The sequence below is a fragment of the Choloepus didactylus genome, chromosome 19 (assembly GCF_015220235.1).
Source record: "Choloepus didactylus isolate mChoDid1 chromosome 19, mChoDid1.pri, whole genome shotgun sequence".
Classification (NCBI taxonomy): Eukaryota; Metazoa; Chordata; class Mammalia; order Pilosa; family Megalonychidae; genus Choloepus; species Choloepus didactylus.
Genome location: NC_051325.1, coordinates 46,063,931 through 46,086,721, shown reverse-complemented (window position 1 = coordinate 46,086,721; position 22,791 = coordinate 46,063,931). Strand labels below are relative to the sequence as shown.

Genomic DNA, 22,791 nt, shown 5'->3' with positions numbered 1-22,791 from the left:
GAATTGGGGTAGCTGGTGGTAGATATCTGAAACTATCAAACTACAACCCAGAACCCATGAATCTCGAAGACAATTGTATAAAACTGTAGCTTATGAGGGGTGACAATGGGATTGGGAAAGCCATAAGGACCACACTCCCCTTTGTCTAGTTTATGGATGGATGAGTAGAAAAATAGGGGAAGGAAACAAACAGACAAAGGTACCCAGTGTTCTTTTTTACTTCAATTGCTCTTTTTCACTTTAATTATTATTCTTGTTATTTTTGTGTGTGTGCTAATGAAGGTGTCAGGGATTGATTTAGGTGATGAATGTACAACTATGTAATGGTACTGTGAACAATCGAATGTATGATTTGTTTTGTATGACTGCGTGGTATGTGAATATATCTCAATAAAATGAAGATTTAAAAAAAAAAAAATGTGAGTTCCAATCCAGGCTCCACCAGTAACTAACTGGATGACCTTGAACAAATGACCTCTGAGTATCAGCCTCTGAAAGCTGCACAGGGATGACATGATATGTTTTATATAAAGTGCTTGGCATACTCTCTGGCTAATAAAACAAATGCAATCAACATAAACAGATTTTGTAACTATACTATAAGTGGACCTTGGGCACAACAGAATAGGAAAGAGCCAAACAAAGTGAAGTCACAGTTGGAGACACAGACTCCTGCTTGAGTGCTCAATATAACCTCTGGCTGCACCAAAATGTAACCTGGCTGAGGCATTTCAATAACCTGTGACCTTCTGTTTCTGGTCCATCTCCCTCCCATGCAGAAGGAAGAAGTGGGGTGGACACTAACATTTTCTGAATACCCACTGATGTGACAGCCACAGTGCTAAGCACTTTCTTACCTGCAATCTGTGTATTTGGTTGTTGTTTGCATACCATTTTCTAAAATGTGTCACGCTTTTTCTCTCATTCTTCGTAGTTTATCAACAACTATTTTTCACTCAACATGTCTCAACTCCACCATAGTCAATAAAGAGATACAGATCCTGGTACTGTAAAAAAAAAAAAAAAAATCCTTGTTGAACAGTTGGAGTAGCAATTCCCAGCAAGTGATTGGAAATATGTGGCTGGCATTAGAGGAAGCGGGGATTTAAAGAAAAAAAAAAAAAGGAGAGAAGAGGCCAAAGACAGATCACCAAAGAAGAACCACACTTAGTAGGCTAAAGAGGGAAGAGGAGCTGGCAGAGAGACAGGAAAGAGTGAGTCAGAGGGGACGGTGGTGACCCCGGATCTCGTACACATCCTCAAAATCCCTCTGCCCACCCCACAGTCCCCTTGCAGGCAGTGAGTCGTTGCAGTGGAATTCGGAGACTTGGGCAACAGTACATAAAAACTGTGAAAGAAATCCAAAATATTATTATGTGATAAATAAACATGCAAGACCCATAAATGAGAAGTTGAAGTGGCATGAAAATTAAGGGTCTGGTGAGGAGAAAAATGAAAAATGTTCTCTCCCTGGGCCAGCTGGTTTGAGTTCCATTTTACAAGCAGCATATGAGTTCCAGCGCCCTTGTTGAATTAGCAGCAGTATCGCACATTAGTTTTAAGGCTCCCTCTTGAATAGGAACATCATAACATTTTTTAATTGGGTCTGATAAAAACGTAACGTTACTTGTAGATTCCTGAGAGAAGTGAGTTGTGAAATTGGGTTTTCATTAAACCTAATGATGGAAAATTAAGTATAGTGCGTCTGGTGAAATGGGGTGTGATAAAAGGCATCACTTCAGCATTATCGGAGGTTAATAAGGGAATAGGTGAGGTAAGAGACACTGGAAAAGGGACTCCAACTAGTTGAATTAATAAACCTTAAAAATCCCTTGGTTCCAAGTCCTCAAAGCATCATTAGCACTGGCATTGACATTACAAGTGTTTCAACAATACAAGTTGTTAAATTGCAAATGTATTTATTTTCCATTTCAGTGTTGGTTTTGCTGACACTAAGTTTACAGTCTGTCTAGCAATGTGTTGAGGGAAAACATCCATATTGATAGTTATTTGGTTTTGGAAACACTTGGCATCTCACAAAAAATGCCAGGTGCCCATTCCAAGAAGCCTGCCTTTGCCAGGCAGCCTGTCTCCCATGCAGCCCATGCCCCAGGTCCTTTGGGAGAACATGGGACTCTGAAGGTGTCTGTTCCCATGTGTGATGCTGGGTTAAGTGGGAAACCCTCACAGGGCTTTGGGCATTGACTCTGACCTCTCCTGGGAATCCTAGAGTGCAGCATCTAGAGAGGAAAATTCAAGTCCTCCTTTCCTCTCCATCCCCAACCCCACCACACCATCACAGGAGTGATGTTCACTGGAAGGACACCTTATATCCATGACAGCTGGGACACCTACAAGAAATGGTGTGAGTCTTTAAAGAAAGGGATTCTTCGTAAAGCCCTTCAACAGATTCACACAGTCTTTAAGATTCTAACACATTGCCAGACTTTCTGTATCTGCCTCACACCATCTCTTAACAGCTTTGCCGCCATCACATTCCCACCCACAGCCTTCACTCCACATCGGCCTCCTTCCTCTTACCTAAATGTGCCTTGGCCTCTCAGCCACCTGTTTTCTTGTGTCAGATGGTTCTTCTTGTCTGCCTTCCCTACTAGACTCTCATGGTGGAATAAGGGTGCGATCTGTATTTCTCTCTGAACTGCCAGTGCCTACCAGGGTCCCTGGCACACAGTGGGTTCTCAGTAAGTCTAGCTCATGATCACAAGGGTGCAATGGAGAAAGGAGGCAGCTCCCACATTTGACAAGAACTACATGTAAGTAATGTCAGCCTAAAATATAACCTAAAATCCCAAGAGAAAAAGTAAGCAGTCAGGAAGGTTTTGGTAATATCTCTCCTCGGCCCTTCCTCCCTGTGCATAAATCTATATTCTCTCGATCTTTCTGTCGGCAGTGACCAGGCTCTGCCTCGGTACAATCACTAACAATGAATCGGGAGACCACACTGTCCATACAGTAACCCCACCACTGGTAAGGTATGACCCCAGTCAGTGTCTCAGGTTCAGACCAATCATATCCCTTGGAGGACAGGACTGGCAGAGAGGTGGAAAAATGAGGAGAGTATCCCCCAGTCCCTAGACACAGGTGAAAGCATTAGGGTGACCATCCATCCCTGTTTGCATGGGACTGAGGGGGTTCCCAGGAAGTAGTGCATCTGGTACTAAAACCAGGAAAGCCCCAGACAAATTGGGACAAGTTGGTCTTCCTAGAAAGCATTCAGGCCAACTGTTCCCTTCTGCTGTCCTTACCTTACTAGAAACGGTCTTGCTGCCTGCTGTCACATGGAGTCGAGTTTCTTTCACATCAGAATCTATGTCTGATATATTATTGTGACATGAGAGACAAACAAGCTAAAGAGAACATGGATTTTGAAAAGACATGTTTCAGAAAACAGGAACATGTGCTAAGCTTCTGAGAGAATGAATATTGCACAGGCCAAGTGGTGCATTGGCAGCTTACAGTGCCTGAACACGTCTGGGTGATGTACCAAATCTGTCAGTTCCCATCTTGTGCATGTCACAGACTGGGTGGTCGACAGCATGGACTTCTCATTGTCTTTGGAAAGAGGTTGGGGAACCAAGTCTAGATGGTTCTGGGGAAAATAAATGGGCCCTGAAAGACTGACAATATATCCCTGGCAGGGAGGAGGTAGGGCAAGAAATTGGTTTTACTGGTCCTATGGGAAGAAAGGAATTCAAGCCAATCTGAGCAGGCGTCAGCTTCCAGAGTGGCCAAACTAACAGAAGGCAGGTTAGAGCAGCATATTGGTTATAAACATTCTCATCAGAGGATGATACAAACCTTATATGAGAGAGAGATTTTAGGAAGGAGATAAGGCAGAAGGGAAGTGACAGGACTGAGGTGAGAGGTTCAGGTTTCCTCACCTGTAAGTTGGGTTCAGAGTGATGCTCCTGCTGAGCAGTGGTGGGGAAATGAGGCAGTAGGCAGAAGGTGGTCAGTGTTGCAGTCCACAGAGAAAGAGAGAGAAGATCTGGGAGGGTCTTGGTCACTGCCACCTGCTGAGGGGAGAAGGAGGGTGCAAGCCTGGCTCCAATTCTTCCCACTAGAGAACCCAGAAGAAACCAGATCATAGAGAAACCAGGTCACAGGAATCCAAACAAATGGACAAGAAGCAGACATGTGGCTCTCATCTTCAGGGACCTGAGGATCTCCTCATCTGTAAGCAGGCGTCAGAGACTATTTCCAGACTCCCTACTGCCTAGACAGGCAGGTGCTCCCAATATTTAGCCTGTCTGGCCTCTGGGATTGGCTGAGATTGGCCAAGACCTCCCAAAAAGCCATAGGGAAGGGCTGAGACAGGCAGGGGATGACAGCCAACCCAGAACTTTGTCTTTGCTCCATCAATATGCACCCTTGAAATAGAAAGGAACTAAGGGTTATTTTGTTCCCTGGTTGGTTTGTTTTATTTTTATATCTCCCATTACAGCCATGCCAGAGAAGCAGTGTGTCTCATCTCTCTGTCTCGCAGTGTCCTGAATCAACTAAGTCCCAAATTAGTTGCTCTACCCTTCTCAGCCCATCCTGGGGGAAGGCACAGAGCTCAAAGAACAGAGCGTGTGGGTGATGGTCTGTTCTGCTTCCTTCTCTTTGAAGCAGATGGCAGCCGTGGGGAGTTGTCCCAGCCCACCCTCACCATCCAGACTCACCCCTACCGGACCTGCGACCCCGTGGAGATGAGCTACCCCCGGGACCAGTTCCAGCCAGCCATCAGGGTGGCCGACCTGCTCCAGCACATCACTCAGATGAAGAGAGGCCAGGGCTATGGGTTCAAGGAGGAGTACGAGGTAAGAGACCAGCCTGGAAGGAAACCTGCTGATGGGTTCAGAGACTTACTTGTGTGCGAAAGAAAGCCTTGCTACTCAAACTGTGGGCCACGGACCAGCAGCTTCAGCCTCACCCAGGAGCTTGTCGGAAATATAACATCTCGGGCAGCTCCCCAGACCTACTGAACCCAAACTTGCACTTTAGCAAGAACTTTAGGTGATCTGTATGTATTAAATTTGAGAAGCACCATACTAAAAAGATTCTTATCCCTCCTTTTTTTCCTCCCTTCTTCCTTCCCTCTCTCTCTCTTTCTTTCATAGCCCAGTTATGTTATCCCAAGAGTTTCTACCCTTGTGGAGTCACATCTTTCAATATCAAGGTAGAAAAGCTCAGGCCCCATCCCACATATTGTGGAAAATCCAGCCTACCTCCCCTGCCAGTGATTTCTGAGAGGTCTGCTTGCCCCTGGTCACCTCCTGCCCCAGACTTTTATGCTACCATTGTGTTCTCAACCCCTCACCCCAACTCCATATCTCACTTTCAGTGACAGCTGGCCTCTCTCTGCCCCTTCTCCTCACACCTGAATTGGACATGTCTTCCTTTCCTCCCCAAACCATCTTTAATACAAGGGATTTGGGGCAGCAGTTGTTACATAAGATCTGGAAGTAGAGAGGAGGAGTGCAGCAAGTTAGAGGAAGTGCCTTAATATAGCACTACTGCTCTTACAAGTTCTTGAACCTTCCACATTGCTGAGGCACCTCCTGCCGGGTCTCTACCCACTCTCTTCCCAGAGGTTCTTAACTTTGTCCCCAAACCTATTCCTTTTCCAGCAGCCAGGAAAAGGACTCCAAAATCCTTTTTTCTTTACTGTGCATAATTTAGCTTTCTTTGTCTCACTCCTTTTTGTTTCCGACCATGCCCATTAGGCCTCACCTTTTACAAACATAAAGTAACACAGAAGGAAGAACTCATTAAGATGTTTTCCTAAACCAAAGAGCAGCTCATTCCCCAAGAGGAGTTCCACAGCCTTCCCCGTGCGTGCCTGCAGCCAGCCGCAGCCAGCTTTAGAAACAAGCATTTCTTTCTGCACTTTCCCCTTCCCCTCTCGCCCTCCCCTCCTTCCTTCCCAAAATATCTGTTGAGCATCTACCGTGTGCCAGGCTCTGAGTTGCATACACTGGTTTTGTTTGCTTTTCCATATGAAGTGAGTGCCCCAGATATGCTAGGTTCAGTTTCACTGTGTATGAAAACTTATTGACTCAGACTCCACACATTTGGATTTCTTGATAAAGCAGACTAAGTTTATCTTCAGGCTATATTCAGAGAAAGAGCTTACAAAGCAATATTTTAGAAGTTGTGTAAAGTCATGAAAATTGTGCTTAACTGGGGGCCCAGACAGCTGGATTCCAATATAGCAAACTCTATGATCTTAACATGTCATTATGCTACTTCAGTTTTAAAATTCTTCATTTGTTGAATGAAGAGTTTGGATAAGGTGATTTCTACCATTCTGTCTGATCCTAAAACTTTATGATAGTGTAAAACATGGTGGCCAGCGGCATATTTGACAGTTATAAGGACAAAAATGTTGATGTCATTGGATGTGAGTAATTACCAGCTCAAGACTATCCACAGTTAATTTCAAATATGGTCTAAGTAAAATAGCAACTCAGTCGATACATCCTGGGTAGATGCTGAGATAAGGGTTGAAAGAGGTCACAGGAGGCCTCAGTTGACCTCATCACCTCCCATCCCTCGGTCTTGTTTCCTCCATAAGTAAAACCAGGAGGTTGACTAGTCCCAATGCTTTAAACACTGTCCACAGATATGTACACAGATATGTATGTGTGTGAGCATGACCGTGCACACACATGCAGTTACACACACATACACGTCTGTTTGGGGAATGTTCTAGTTTGCTAATGCTGCGGAATGCAAAACACCAGAGATGGATTGGCTTTCATAAAAAGGGGGTTTATTTGGCTATACAGTTACAGTCTTAAGGCCATAAAGTGTCCAAGGTAACACATCAGTAATTAGGTACCTTCACTGGAGGATGGCAAATGGCGTCCGGAAAACCTCTGTTAGCTGGGAAGGCACGTGGCTGGTGTCTCCTCCAAAGTTCTGGTTTCAAAATGGCTTTCTCCCAGGACGTTCCTCTCTAGCAAGCTTGCTCCTCTTCAAAACGTCACTCACAGCTGCACTCCGTTTAGTCTGAGTCAGCATGTTTTATATGGCTCCACTGATCAAGGCCCACCCCAAATGGGTGGGGCCACACCTCCATGGGAGTATCCCACCAGAGTCACCTCCCACAGCTGGGTGGGGCACATCTCCATGCAAACAACCTAATCCAAACATTCCAACTTAATCCCCACTATTATGCTTGCCCCACAAGATTGCATCAAAGAATATGGCTTTTTCTGGGGGACATAATACATTCAAACCAGCACAGGGAAGAAACATCAGGAGAGCACATGTTGTTTGTAAAGGCATATTCAAAATCATGATTGTTTAATAAGCTGTTTGTCATGATATCTAATTCATTTTAAAGTTTCAAATAACATTAAGGGAGATATGTGATTTGGAAAGAAAGATGAACGGTGAAGGCTAAGAAACACTGTTTTAAGAACTTGCCATCTAAAATTTCAAAACAGAAATACAAACGGTGCCTTTCCTTCCAGTCTGTTTTGAATGATAAATCTTTTGAAGTGTTCATCCTTGTGTGGTAGAATGTGGATTAATTTTAAAAAATTTTCTTCTTTGTACCTTTCTACATTTTCCAAACTTTCTAGCATGGAAATGAACTGCTTTTATAATGAAAAGCATTATTGTACCTGATCCAAAAATATCTCTAACTCAGGCTAGCCTTGCCCTCAATTAGTTCAAATTATATTAATCAGTTAACTGCAATATTTAGCTTCTAGTTAACAGCATTTGCTGATTAACAAAGGTTAATTGGAAAACACTACTTAATGAAAGTCTTCCCATAAAGTGCTAGTCCATTTTACCAGAATATAGTTGGATATTGCTTTGATCATCAAGGTTCATGTGACTCTAGAATCTTTATCTTGAGCTAAGAGTCACAGATCTGCTGGAAGACTCAGCATCCTATTATCCATTGTGGGGATAAGTCTCCTGGGCCTTCAGTCCCACTCTCACACCAGCGTGCTTTGTCACTCCTCGATTCTGCTCAGTTTTTTCCATATGAATGAGTGGGTTTGACAAGTTGGTATTTAAGGGACCTCTTGGCTATAGCAAGCTGTCTTCTAAAATTCAATTCAGTTCTACAATCACTCATTTGTTCAGTAAATATTTATTATTTACTATTGTCAAGGACTATTCTAGGCATTTGGGATACATCAGTGAACAAAACTGACAAAGATCCCTGCCCTTGGGAAGCTTAAATTCCAGCACAGGATATAGGAAATAAACAATAGGCTTAAAAATAAGTAAACTGCAAAATGTCATATTTTAGTGAGAAATACTGTTTGCCCCATGTTACAAACAACCACACATCTTAGTGACAAAAAAACAACCAATTTGTTGTGCTCAGTGACTTGGGCTGGGAATTTGGACAGGGCACAGCAGGGATAGTCTGCTTCTGTTCCATGATCTCGGGGGCCTTGACTGGGAAGACTCCACGGCTGGGGGCTGAAAGCACCTGAAGGCATCTTCACACACATTTGGCAGTTGATGCCCGCTGTCAGCTGGAACACCTACACGTGGGCCCTTCAGGTGGCCTGTTCTTCACAGCCTGGTGGCCTCAGGACAGCTGACTTCCTACATGGTGGCTCAGAGCTCTGTTGGTTTATAAGCAAGCAAAGTATACCCAGATGCTAGGGTAGATTCCATCGCTTGGTGAGGGAGAGAAGCCATTGCAAAGTTCTAGAAGAGCATGTGGAACATCTTAGTGGGGATGACGGGGAGGAAGTTGGGTATATGAGTCTGGAATTTTGGAGTCATGGGAATATGGGTGAAATTAAAGCCACAAGACTGTAGAAGGCCACCAATCAAATGAGTTTAGATACAGACAAGGACCAAGGACTGAGCCTTGTGGAATTTCAACTTTAAGACGACTTTTGAGCATTTTCCGTGGGTCAGGCATTTTGGTGGGCTCTCGAACTGAAGAGGTAAAATAGACAGAGCCCAGTCTTCTGAGGAATTTACAGCCTGTTATTAGAGACAGACATATAACTAATAATTTTAATATCTTGGCAAAATATAACAGTAGGTGTTTACCCAAAGTGCTGTGGGAACCCTTGAGGGTTGGGAGCACTGAGCCTAGCCTGAGGATGGATGGCCAATGGCCTTCTGGAAAAGATAAAGCCTAAATCAGAGATTGAGGAATAGGAATGAAAGAAGGGAAGGGTGTTCAGGTAGAGAAATTAGCATCAGTTATGGCATGGAGATGTGCACAGCAGGTCTCAGGAGAATCAGAAACAATTGGTACTTTGGGAGCATAAAATAAGGGAAAGGGCATGGAGGGAGATGGGGCTGAAATTGTCAGCAGGGGCAGGTGGGGGCTAAGGAGTTTATATTTTATTCCAGGGACCACAAGAAGCCATTGAAGAGTTTAAGTAGGTAATTTTTTTTTTTTAACTGGATCTGCATTTTAGATGTAACTGTCTGGCAGGTAGATAGCTAGGTCAGTAAATCAGGGAAAAGACAGGACTGGCTGAACCAGGAGACGGGGCCTAGAGACCAGACAAGCCCCCTCCCCATACACACACACTATCTGCGTGTAGAACCATAAAATCAGTTTGTTCTCTTTGGCATTGAAACTTGAGTCTCTCAATACATATTTTAAGTTCAATTACTTGAAGTAATGTATGGATTGTCCTGGATTGAGAGACAGAATGCTGGGACTCAAGTCCTGCCCTTCATTAATTATCTGGGTGACCTTGGGCAGATCACTCCCCCTCTCTGGCCCCCCTTTCCCTACTTATGCAATGAGGACAAGAGATTTGTCAACACAATCCAAAGAGCCCTTCTGCCACTGATATTCTAGGCATCTCAGGAGGAACCGAATGGCCAGGCCTGGGAGGGGAAACTTCCCAGCTGGGCTTTCCTCCCACTGACAGTCCCATAGGACCCACCCTCTGGGGCCACTACCCCCGTAGTTTTGTCTGAGGTCCTAGCAACCCTGAGTGGCTAGGGACCTTAGACACCTAAGAACTCAACGATGCCTAAGGCAAATCAACTTGACCTGTTGTACACATCTGGGCCTCTATGAAGAGCTTCCAATCTTGGCTGCACATTAGAATTACCTGGAGAAGTTTTTAAACAAAACCCAATGCCCAGGCCATACTTCAGACCAATTAAATTAGACCAATTAAATCAGACCAATTAAATCAGAATCCCTAGGGGTGGGACCCAGGCACTGGGTTTTTTAAGCTCTCCGGGGAATTACAATGTACATTTAAGGTTGAGAACCACTCATCTATGGAGTCCAGAGTCCCTGCTTGTGCCCGCAGACCCATCACTTCACCTGCTCTGTTGGCTGCTGGGTACACCTGATGACTCTGAAGACAAGTGCTGTGCCCTCAGCTGATGGAACACAGCCACGTTAGGGCCCAGGGGCTTCTGCACGTGATCTTGGACCAGCCACAGAGTCCCTCCCCACCACTTGCCCCCAGACTCTCCCACATTCCCCAGTAACAAAACATTAAACCCCCCAAGCTTAGCCGTGAATGCCGCCAGATGCTTGCTGGGGTGCAGGGTTGTCTGTGTCCTCTCAAACACCAGCCCCCATGGTCCAAGAGTAGCAGGTTTGGGAAAGATGAGGAAGAGGAGGAAGAGCTGCCTCTGTGATGGAGAGAAGGAAGGGAAGCATCTTACTTGCAATCTGATCCGGGCAGCCTGTCATCGTAATAAATGGGAGGAGCCCACTAGGGTGACCAGAAGGTATCTGGTTATTACAGAGCCATTAAGACTATTTAAGGCAACAAGGAACAGCTGTGGGGACTTTGATGCAGCCTAATGAAGAGCAAGCATTTGTTCATTTTCCAGCTCTGGGCAGGCTTGGCTTTCATTGGCGGAGGCCAGTGTTGCTGTCTTTCTGTTAGTCGTCTGTGGGTGATGCAGCACCCAGCTTCCTGGCAGGACATAACCATGGAGATGGATGCTTCAGGCCATCCCACGGGTCCCCTTCTCTGATCAGAGCCACCTGCAGGCTCATCCTCTGCCTCTCCCACAACTTTTTCTCCTGGGTTAGAAACAGTCACTAGAACATCCCAGTGGAGGGGACCCCAGAGAGGTTCTCAGCCAGCTCCTAATTTTGCAGATGAAAGAGGTTCTGAGTGAAGGTACAGGGAATTCATGGCCCACATAATGAAAGGGGAACCCAGGATTGTTCTTCAACTCTGGGAGCACATAGTGACCAAAACAGGAAAGCCTGGGCTCCGCCTGCTCATTCCAGTCCACCCCCACTGGACTAAAATAAGGGAAATAATGAGCCATTTGCAGGGTGTGACCAAAAGGCATCAGTAAACCCTATGATTTTAGACATAAAAGTTTTTACAGCAGGAAAGAGCTCATGTGGGAGAGAATATTAACTCTTTCCTTTCTCTTTGGCCTATTTTTATTTTTCCACTCATAAATTCAGTGTTTAATACTGAAACACTCCCCTGAACCAAGTGAACAATATTCCCTTAGCTGAAAGCCAAGACCTGATTCTCAGTCTGCCCCTAGTACGCTGGGTGGTCCTGAGCCAGAGCCTTCCCTCTGTGGTCCCAGCTTCCTCTTCTGTGAAATATTGACTGCATAGTTGGCATGGACCCCCAAAGTCTGATAGTAAATGCTTCTACTTTATAAGCACTAGATTGGTCAGAAATACCTATTAAGTTTCTACTGTGTACCTCGCACTGTGCTAAGCATCAGAGAGCATTAGAAAGCTAAATACAACAAAGCCCCTGCTTTAAAGGAAGCACATGGCTTTACCACATCACGTAATTACTTGAAAAAAAAAAAAAAAAACTCTAGTTAAAAAGCTTTGGGGACATATTAGTAAGGGCAGTACAGGGTGAGGGCAGCTTTATGTGGTGGTGGTGGTTTATTTCTGTTTTATTGTCAGTATAGCTGCCAAGAGCAATTGGAAGCATTACCAAAAAAATGGGATACTGAGTTGAAGAAAAGCAGAGGCGACTGGGTAGAGGAAAGGCATGTGTACCAGAGGGAACCATATATGTGAAGGCTTGGAAACATAAAAGAATTGAGATCCTGCAGATGAGCTTTTGGAGGGGAACTAAAGATGCCTGCCTAGGAAAAGAGAAATAGAAATTAAACTGGTTGAGGAGATCAATAGGAATATTACAGCATCTGCACAGTTTTCCTGAAGAGAATGAGCAGGATAATAACCTTGGCCTCTGACAGTTTGCCCCTTCACCCTAGCTACCCTCAAGTTTGGGGCAGAGCTGTTGGCCCAGAGACAGCCACCAGTGCACTCATGCATGGGGATGGATAGAGTGTATAGTGGGCACTGGAAGTCTGTGACTCAGGGTTGAGTAGAAGGAGTTCCCTCAACCATTCAAGGTGACTCAGGACTGGGAAGAAAAGAGATAGACTGGGGTGAGCGTGCCCATTAAACTGTAGGCTTCTTGAAGGTAGCTGCAGGGTCTTACTTGGGTCCCTTCCCTGAGGCTCCTGGAAATAGTAGATAAATATTAACTGAATTGGATTGCAGAGTCCTGGTGAAAACCTTCAGTGATCAAGAATAGTCTATCCAGAAAAAAAGGCAGCACTTCTTAAAGAAGAAACCAGTGCAGAAAGACCTTCACATCTGTGAGAAGTCTATAGGTGTATCTCACTGTGCATTTTAAGTTGGGTCCTCCCTAAGAACTTGTTCCCATTTACCTTACTGGCTAAAATAGTGGTGCTTAAACTATAATCTGTGTCAGATTCACCTGGAGAGCTAGAACCGCTAGAACCCTGAGGCCCAGGCTCATTAACAAAGGATAGGTCCTGGGCATCTGTATTTTACCAAATTCCCTAAGTCATTCTGATACCTACCAAAGTTAGAGAAGCCCGGACCTAAAATCTGTCATACAATAAAGACCTCATGGCTTTTAATCAGGCCTTTTAAAAAGAGCTTTTTGACTCTACATGCAGGCACACGCTCAACTCTTCTGCCTTCATCAAAGCTGTTGTCACAAATACCCACATCTTGCTGTGATCTGATTTTCCACTTAGCTTCACCAGCGGAACTCATAAATTTCTGTCCATTTAGTGACATGGTGTGCAATAATATTTGCTCTCCTGATGCCGTTCTGAGAAGATGCCATTAGTTATCCCTTTTTGCCTTTTCTGTCCCATTTGTAATCCCTAAGATGTTTGCTTTTCAGCACAACAGAAGGCATTTGTGGAAAGCCTGGACCGTGCCAAGACCACCATTACAATACAACACCTTCGAGTGAATTAGCAAAAGGTGCCCCGTCAAGATACATGATTGTCTTCTTCCAGAACATATTCATTAAATATACAGAAATTTATAATGTCTACCAGATGCATGGCACCCCCTTGAATGTGGTGCTCTTGTGTTGTGCACAACCTGAACAGCCTTCCTTGGTGGCCTTGCCACCCAACAGCTGGCCATGGACTCCAATAAACGAGGGGGGTTACTGACCCCGTGAACCAAAACCAAGACTAGGCCTTAGGCTCCCCAACAGCTCATGAAAGTCTATCCCAGTCCCTGCACACTATTGCTCACCTGTGCCTAAGCTTGTCCCAGTTAGCCCAGGACTAGCCCAGTTTGACAACAAAAAGTCCTGCATCCCAGGAACCCCTTGTTCTGAGGCAAACCAGCATGGATGTTGCTGGAAGCCTCCACCTTTGTTCTTGTGATAATAAATGATGGGTGTTTCTAATCAAAAGGGGGCACAGAGTGAATCCTGGGAGTGGCCAAGGGGCCTCACTATTGTATCCTTGGGAAGGAGTGGGATGGAAGAGCTCTGAGCACCTGTCACACCCAGGCTTGTGCCAGTGGTGCAGGCACTACCTCAGGTATTCACTACAAATCTCTGTGGGGTGCGTTATTGCTTCACGTTTAGTTTACGTGCTGTAGAATTCATTTTTATGGTGAGTTTTAACAAGTGCATGGAGTTATGAAAAAACCCACACGATAGGATACGTGGGCATCCATCACCTAGTAAGTTCCTTCGTGCTGCCCTTTGTAGTCAAATCCTTACCCTGCCCTTAACCCGAGGGATATATTATTAGCTTAGTTTCACAAAAATAACTCAAGACTTGGAGTGGTCAGATTATTTACAGTAAAAATATTCAAACCCTTTAGCCCGTCTGCCTTTTTAAAACCCGGCCTTTTTCCTGACTCGTGCACATCACCTAACAGAGTGTCAGGCACAGAGGTAGAGTGCAAGAGTTATTCCTTTACAGAATAAAGAATGAAAGGCCCAGGTAAAATGGTGCCTCCTTGATGAGTACATCCGGACTCTTCCCTGCATCAGGAGCCTATGGTGGTGGGTAGGGAAGGGGGAAACCCAGATGGGCTGCACTGATGATGGAGAGGGCCCTCAGCTGGGCCCTGAAGCACCAGCCAGGAACTGCCTTGTCAGCAATCCCTGGCCCTGGCTTTGCTGCACCCCAGGGCATATCATATCCAATTATTTCCAGGGATACAGTCAAGTCCAGGGGAGGGAGGGAAGGCATCAGAGCCGACAGAATTTGCTGAGCATAGAAGGGTGAACAGGTAAGCAAAATGGAACAGGACACTCTCAGCCTTGGAGTGGAGGAGGAGCTGTTCTTGGGAGCCTTATGTTCCGATGTCTCACTATTTTTGCATAATTCAAAAAGGCTTCGGTGCAAAGAACAGTGTCCAAAGAAGTATGGTGAGCTTCATACAGGACCCTCTTGCTCAGTTGGACCAAACCAACAGGTAGGAGTAGAAATCAGCCAAGCAGGCATCAGGTCAGGGACAACTCTCAGTTCTGGCTGGGAATTAAAGGATCAAGTGGGGAAACTGAGGTAGGGTGCACAGTCCTTTGGGCTGACTGAGTTAGCACAGCAGAGCATGGGAAGCCTGTGACTTGTGGTCATGTGATCTGAGCCTCCCATTGGCACCAGGGGGCCTCAGCTTCATGAGTGAGTGGTTTGCAACCACAGGGAGAGCTAGTCTGGGGCAGGCACCAGACAATAACTGTATTCTAAAATCTATGAAACCTGTCAACAAGGATGAAGAGAAAATGCTGGTGACAAGTGCTGTCAGCCATTTATCATGATGCTGGCACTGGCCCAGCCTCCCCCTCCTAAAATGTGTCCAAAGCATTTCTACTGAATTAGAATAAAACCCTCATTCTTGACTGTGATCTACAAGACTTTGGCTGAACCACACACATCCACGTTATGTATCACTCTCCCCTGTTCTAGCGGAGCCTCCCTTCAAGTTCTAGCTAGAACTCACCAAGCACATTCCAACTCAGGGCCTCTTCACTTGCCTCTTCACATGTTCTCTCAGCCTGGAACATTCTTCCCCCAGCCCTTGGCAAGGCTGACTTCTGTTCATCATTTAATTTTCAGCTCCAATGTGTCAGCTGGAGGCCAGCAGGAACACACCTGTCGTTGAACAAGTTGGGTTGATTACCTGTTGCAATGAGGAAGAACGCATACCTCCATCTCCTCGAAGATAGGGGCTGCTTTTCTCTGCCTCAACTGTCACCTTTTCCACGAGTTATGCCCCATCTACCCTATCTAAAGTGGCCCCTTGCCCCAGATTCTGTCTATCCCAGCACCCTGTGATTCTGTCTATCCCAGCACCCTGTTTATTGCCTTCATTGCAATTATTATAATCATTAATTATCTTGTTTGTGTCCTTGTTTAATGTCTGTACTTCCCCTTCCCCCAACCCCACCCCACCCCAATAGAACACAAACTTCCTAAGAGCAGGGGTCTTGCCTGTCGTGTCCATTGCTAGCATCTCTAGGGCCTGGCACAGTGCCCAGCATCCAGATGATCAGCAAAGAAGGGAGGGAGGAGGGTGGGAGGACTCACTCACTCACTTTTATGTAAACCTGAGCAAATTACTGCCTGTCTCTGGACCTCACTTTGCTGATCTGTAAAATGAGGCAATAATTTTCTCAGAAAAACCTTCAAGACCTGACTTTTGGGGCTTCTATGAATACCATAGTTCAGTCATCCACGGATGAGGACATCCCTAAATATAGCTTTTAAAACTGAAAAGTGACTGCCTTAGAAAAGCAACATTGCTGAAGAGTGGGAAACATTTCCCCACTCAGAAAGGAGGATAAAAATAGACCTCAGCACTCTGAAGAGGATAGAATGAGGAAAGGAAAGTGGAGACTGATAATGGATGAATATAATGCAATGGCAATTTTGGCTTCAAAAGAATGTGATTAGCTCCTAATGACCACCACCATTCCCTGGTCAATCTACTGTAACTAGCCACTAATGTAAAAATAATGCCCTCGGCTCACTCACTTTGAAGATGGAGATGAGTCTCCCTTTCGGGACTTTCACCCCTACTTATTTTTTTCTTCAAGACATTATCCCCTGTTTGATTGCAGCTCCCTAAAATGGGAAATGGATGTGTACTCAAAGACTCCCAATTAGGGGGTCATTACCGCTCTATTAGGTGCTGCCTCCTCTGCCTTTTGTCAGCATCATCCCAGCCCCCAAGCCCACACGGTCTCCTTCATCCTCACTAGGGGGAGACAGGGGCTCCCAGGGTTTCGTGGCAGGGAACTGTGTGGTTTCCCATAGAGAAGTGTCACTCACTTGGTCTCAACAAGACTGTTTAGTTGGCTTGGGATTTGCAAGGGACATCTGCCTGCTGGGGTATTTCCTGAAGAGCATGGCCTCAACGCTGAGAGGACCCCAAACTGCCATTTAAGAACGGTGGGCATGACTGGGACCTCGTTAAATCTCTACAGTGTCACAGGACAGAGAGTGCGCACTTAGGCTGTGGGGCTCCATGGGGCAGGGCGAAGGCCAAGGACAGAGAAGCTGATTAAAGAAAAAACCATCCAGTGAGCGGTGCAAAAATGCAGCAGAAGCTTTGAAGGGAGCTCTCTATTACTGAGGGTATTCAAGTGATAGATGCCACAGATCAGCTTATCAGCTCTCTGGAAGGCATGGTGGGAGGAAGAAGGAGACCACGTGATTTTCAAGGTCACTTTCACCTGCTAGATTCCAGGATATTTGCCTTCTATATGCACAGAAGCTGCCTTGTTCACTGATTATTTCACTTATTCATCCAAAAGGGGTGATTCAAATGGATATGAAGTTCAAATCCATTTTTGGGTTCTGGAGGCACAAATATGAATAAGCAGCTACTCTTTCCCTCCAGGAACCCGTGGCCAAGTTCAAATTATTAGATGCAGAGAAGCCCGTGTAACCATAGAGGAAGTTACTGACTCCCTGGAGATGCAGTGGGGTGGTGGGAAGGCGAACATGGAGGGATTCACAAAGGAGAAGATGCTGGAACTGGGTTTTGAGGATCAGGAGCAGTTTTCCAGGCAGACATCCAGAAGGGAATTTCAGGAAGAGGGAACAGCATGTGTAAAGTCTCAGAAATCTGAAATACCTGACATTGTCTAGGGCACTTCATTTAGTTTCTTATCATTGAAATACAGATATAAGGGCAAGAATTGAGGGGACAATTTAGGGACATATGGAGCAAAATCATGAAGGGCTTTGTATTATTAAAGGGTTTGGAATTCATCCTGAAGGCAATGGAAAGGGGAGTAATGGGGTCTTACACACATTCTAGAAAGATCTGATTAGAGTGGTGAATGGACTGGAGGGGACAAACCCAAAGCAAGAAAAGCCAGCAAGCAGACTCATGGTAAGCTCTTTCTTCAGGTAAATTCACTATACTGCAAGAATCGTGGCTGCGCATTAGAATTATTTAGGAAGTTTTAAAAACTTTGATGCCTGCACCCCATCTCCGTAGACTCTGCTTTATGTGATTTTGGCTGTGGCCTTGGCTTTGGGAGTTTTAAAGCCTCCCCAGATGATTCTAACATGCAGCCATAAAGGAAACCTGAAGCTAACTGTAACCCAAATCCAAGCACATAGCAGGTACTCAAAAGATTTTTTTTTTTTTTCAAAAAATTAGTGTGAAAACACATGGGATATCCTAATCTTGACTTCACAATACTCTTGGGGGTATGCTTGCATAAGCAGTTTGCTTTTATCACAAAGGGATTTGGGTAGAAAGTACAGCCCCAGCTTGAGCACGGAGAGGTCCTGTGCCCCCACTGAGACATGCCTGCTCCTCCAGCGCAGGGGATCAAGGATATATAAACCTGGCAAGTTGCCTGAGAGAGCTGGAGCTGCTTTGTTGGCATGGGAGGATGAGGCAGGGGCTGGAGTCTGAGTTCTGAGAGTTACCTGAAGAAGTAGGAACTATTCGCTACTGGCGATGGTCTAGGCCGGGTGGTGGTTGCATATAATGAGGAGCAGCAACAAGAGGAGGGGGAAGAGGAGAATGCCAGACAAGCTCCACATTTGCAAAATGAACATTTTCCTATCTCCATTCCCAGATTTAGGGCAGAGATTGGTGCCCAAAGCCTAGCCCCTCTTCAGTTTTCCCCACAGGATGCCTGTCTAAGGGTGTTGGATACACAAAGAACAAAATTCTGATCCTTTAAGGGCTGGGAAGGCACCATTCACCCCAATCTAAAGCTCTGGGAAAACCTAAGTTGGAGAACATGCTTTAGCCCGGGATGCCCAGGCAAGGGTCTCCCAGCCCCTCTCCAGAGAATCCAGAATGGCTAAGACAGCAGAATGGACACCAATTCTATCTAACCACTGAGAGGTGAGAATATGAGAATATGGTCCTGCTCTTTGAAGAAAGGTTGATGAAATATGGCTGCAGGCTAACACCAGCCTAACACCTGTTTTTGTAAATAAAGTTTTTTGGGGACAAAGCCACGCCCATTTGTTTGCACATTGTCCATGGCTACTTTCACATTACAGCAGTAGAGCTGAGTAATTGCAACCCACAGAGCCTAAACTGTTTCTCTCTGGCCCTCCACCAAAAAAGTTTGCTGGCCCCTGCTCAAGAAGAAGACCCACCCAGGTCAAGTTAAAACATGGGAGACCAGAAGCAAGCAAAAGGGTACCAGGCATGGACACTGGCTTTTTAATAGACGATGGCCCTGCCTGCTGGTCAACCATGGCCTGCTGCATGGCTCAGTTTCTCCTGACCAGGTTACAGACCACTCCTGGCTTAGGAGGAACCCACTGGGGAGTATCTGAGCAGAGACAGGCCTGGTGGATGCAGGGGCTGGGAAGCTCCTCTCCCCTGCACTGCTGCTGATGGGGAGCTGTGTAGACTGAAGATGTTGCAAATCCAGTCCTACAAGCAGTACACAAGGCAATGCGCAGGGAATTACATCTGTTATACCAGAGCAAAGTAGAGATGATGATCAAATTGTGGCCTGACCTTCATGCTTTTGCTGCTTCTATAATGCTGTCCCCACTGCTAGAAATGCCTCATACCCCCGGATTTCCATAACTCTGTTAAATCATTCCACACATTTCTTTATTTGTCTGATTTATCCTTGACTGCCATCCTCTTAAACTGATGACTCCCATTTCCTTAAGCTCTGGACCCATCTCAACATCTCAGCTTAAAGGCATCTCAGATTTGGCTTCTATTATTATTGTTATAAGTATGATCATTATTTTGACCATGTTAAGAAGCACATAATACTCAGTAAGTGCCAGGCACTATTCTAAGCACTTAACATGTCCAGAACACAGCACTTAATTCCTGTCTCCGCAATTCTGTTTCTTCCCCAGACATCATCTCCTCAGTAAATGACAACCCTCTCCACTCAGTTCTTCAAGCCAACCATCTAGGCGTCAGCTTCCATCCTTCTCTTTCCTGCATAGGCTGTATGTACAGTGCTCTGCTGACATCCCACTAGTGGCTCCCTCCTATAAACACCTGTGACTTTTTGCCTGAGCACTTCCTCAATGTGGAAGAATAGGCACTCCGCCTGTAGAGCATGGCAGAAATGCCGGGAAGTTCCCAGGAGTTGCCCTCAACCACTGACCAACGGGAACTGGTGATTGAAGTACCCCAACTCCCTTATCCTCTGGTGGGACAACTATGCCACATGAGATGTGCCCATGGGATTAAGCCCAGTTGCTCATTAATGTACCCCAGATTGTCCCTGTTCCCTAGATGTCCCATTTCTTCCACTCTCCTACCCATGCTCCTTGGGATTACCTCTAAAGTAAACCACTGGTCCTCAAGTATTATCTCGGAGTCTGCTTCTGGGGAAACCAAAACCAAAACAATATTCAACTGAGCATCCTGAAAATAATTGCTTACCACCAGCACTGCCACCACCCCTGTCCAAAGGTCCCAGGTACCATCACCTCTTGCCTGGTCTATTGTAACATTTTCCTAACTAGCCTCCCTGATTCCTTCCTGGCCCTTTTAAAGCCTGTGCTTCATATGACCTTTGATCTTTGTCAAACAAAAATAAGATCAAGTGACTCTCTTGCTCAAAACCCTCCAACAGTTTCCTATCACACTTAGAATAATACCCATTATCATGAGGTCTTATAGAATCCTTCTTCTCCCAGCTTTTCCAGATGCTTCCATCACCCTCTTTCTGCTGCTTTACCTTAGGCCTTGAATAGGGTCATTTGGTTCCCACCCAATGACCTTTGCACCTGCTGTTCGTTCTGCCTGGAAAGCACTTCCTGCTGCTGCTTAGCACAACTGGCTCTCTCTCATCATTCAGGAATTGATATAAGTGTTACCTTCTCAGAGAAGTCCTCCTAGACTATGTAATCTGAAACAATTTTCATCCTCTATAATCATCCCTTTAACCTGTTTTACTTTCTTCATTGCATTTCTCACTATCCAAAATTATACATTTGTTTAGTTGCTGCATCTTCTAATCAACTTGAAGCTCAATGGGATGTTGTCTGTCTGGTCCTCTGTATCCCTAGTACAGTGCCTAGCACGTATTATGGAGTCAGTATCTGTTGAATAAATGAATGAATGAGTCACCTACTGGACCAGACTGTGAGCTCACGACACACAGAAGACATCAACAACATTTGACTCAATGAACAAGATAGTCCTTGGAGGAGCCAACTCTGTGTTTACCCCAGACCCCATTCAAGGACACACAGCCCTTTATACCATGTCCCACCACAGCAAGTCTCATTCTCCTCATTGGCTTCTCTACACCTGTATAAAATTCCTACTTCAGGACACACTAATCATTTCTGCCCTTGCTTTCCAGGCTTTACCAGAGGGACAGACGGCTTCATGGGACACTGCCAAGGAGGATGAAAACCGCAATAAGAATCGATATGGGAACATCATATCCTGTAAGTGCCCTTCTGGGAGGCCCTGAGGTCCAGGCTTTGGGAATATAAGGAAAAAGAAGCTATTACTATTCTTTACCTGGGTCAGAATAATCTTGATGTTTCCAGTTTGGGGTCCATATAGCTAGCTGGGAGCTTTATTTCAACCTCCCCTCATAGCAGGCCTGGATGGTAGAACAAGACTGATCTCAGCCACAGCGGGCAGCTGGGGAGCTGGGTCCAGGCAGAGGAGATCCATGAAGACTCTGAGGGGAGCACTTGGCATTACTAGCTTAAGAATTCCTCAGTACAGGAGGAAGCCCAGCTAAACGCGCACTCATAGAGAAGGCCCCACCGATGAGACGGAAGCACCGTGCTCTCAGCAGTTCCTCTGATTCAGAGAGGGACCTTGGCAGCAATTGTGGCAGGGAGCAAAGTCCAGCCCATGAGGGAAGGGTTCAAGGAAACCTAGGAAAGAAATAACAGTCCTCCAGGAAGGTGGGGTCCCAGGCAAAGAGTGATGCTCAGAAGGAGCCAGAATCCCTGGCATAAGCCTGAGGGTTGTAGGGCAGGGTGACCAAGCCAGGGGCTCAATGGTGCCCAAGGCCATGCTGGCCACACAAGAGAGAGGATTTATGACAACCCAACTTCTGCCAGACCCCACCCCTGGACAGGCTCTGGGGCATTTTGTGGCACTGAGCTTGCAGGAGGAAAGCATATTCTTGTGCTGAGCTAAGGCAGGATGGAAAGTTGCCTCTTGCTCAACAATGAGCTTTACCATTCCCGTGGACCCTGCCTATAAAAAGTGATTTGATGAAGCCAGTGTTGTTCAGTGGTTAGAGCCCTTAGGAGTCAGACAGTTAGGTCTCCAGCCTCTCCCAGCTTTGGGGCCCTGAGCAAGTTACCCGACCTCTCTAAGCTTCAGTTTCCTCATCTTTAAAATAGTAACAACAATGGAAATAGGGTCACTGAAAAAAGGTACATAAAGCCTTTAGCACAGTGCCTGGCACAACATTACTCTTAGCCATGGAGTTACTTCCTTGGGGTCAGTGATAAGCAGGATGGATATATCTTCCCACCTTATTTTAACTAGTGTTCACTGTACACCCATGTGGGGGCACAGAACAAGCCAGAGTGGGAGACATGCTCAGATGTCCACTTTAGAGCAATGACTAGGCTGCCTAGTATGGAGGGCAGATTCGATTGGGAGAGGCTAGAGGCAGAGGGAATGGTGTGGCAACGACTGCCATAGTCCCAGCAAGAGGTGATGAGGCCTGACTTGCCTGTGTGCCCCATGTGTGGTGCTCGGTTCTGGGAGGAGAGGAAGAAACACCATCACAGTGGCCTTCATCTTCCTGTATGTGTGCATAAAATGTTGGTATGTGCAGGCTACAAATCCACATAGAGAGAGGACAAAGTCTTTTCATACAAAATGCTGAGCACATGTTCTTATTAGAACAAAAGCCCACAGGAGCCTCAACAATTTGACTTAGTGTAGCCAAGAAGGACCTTTTGACATCTCATCAACTGGGTGGGTAACAGTCCTTGGTCTCATCTCTCAGGGTAAGCCAGTTTCACAAATAAAAATGTGGGATGGGGAGAGCCTGAATGGCAATTATCTCTAGCACCAATTCAGTGTTTTGCTTTGTTTTGTTTAAAATGTCTAGACATTGCCTAAGAAAA

The 22,791-nt window shown here is 45.7% G+C and overlaps 1 protein-coding gene across 8 annotated transcripts in view; it reads left to right on the top strand.

Annotated features, from left to right (window-relative positions):
* The window catches only part of PTPRT (protein tyrosine phosphatase receptor type T), a 1,173,155-nt gene that overhangs the window by 1,086,293 nt on the left and 64,071 nt on the right, over nucleotides 1-22,791 (top strand). For 6 of the 8 annotated variants that reach the window (XM_037810913.1, XM_037810912.1, XM_037810909.1 and 3 more), the window contains 2 exons: nucleotides 4,633-4,823; nucleotides 21,045-21,132. In XM_037810913.1, the coding sequence (XP_037666841.1) occupies nucleotides 4,633-4,823; nucleotides 21,045-21,132 (279 nt within the window). The remainder of the gene's footprint in view (nucleotides 1-4,632; nucleotides 4,824-21,044; nucleotides 21,133-22,791) is intronic. The other 2 variants (XM_037810911.1, XM_037810907.1) reach the window with 1 other exon arrangement.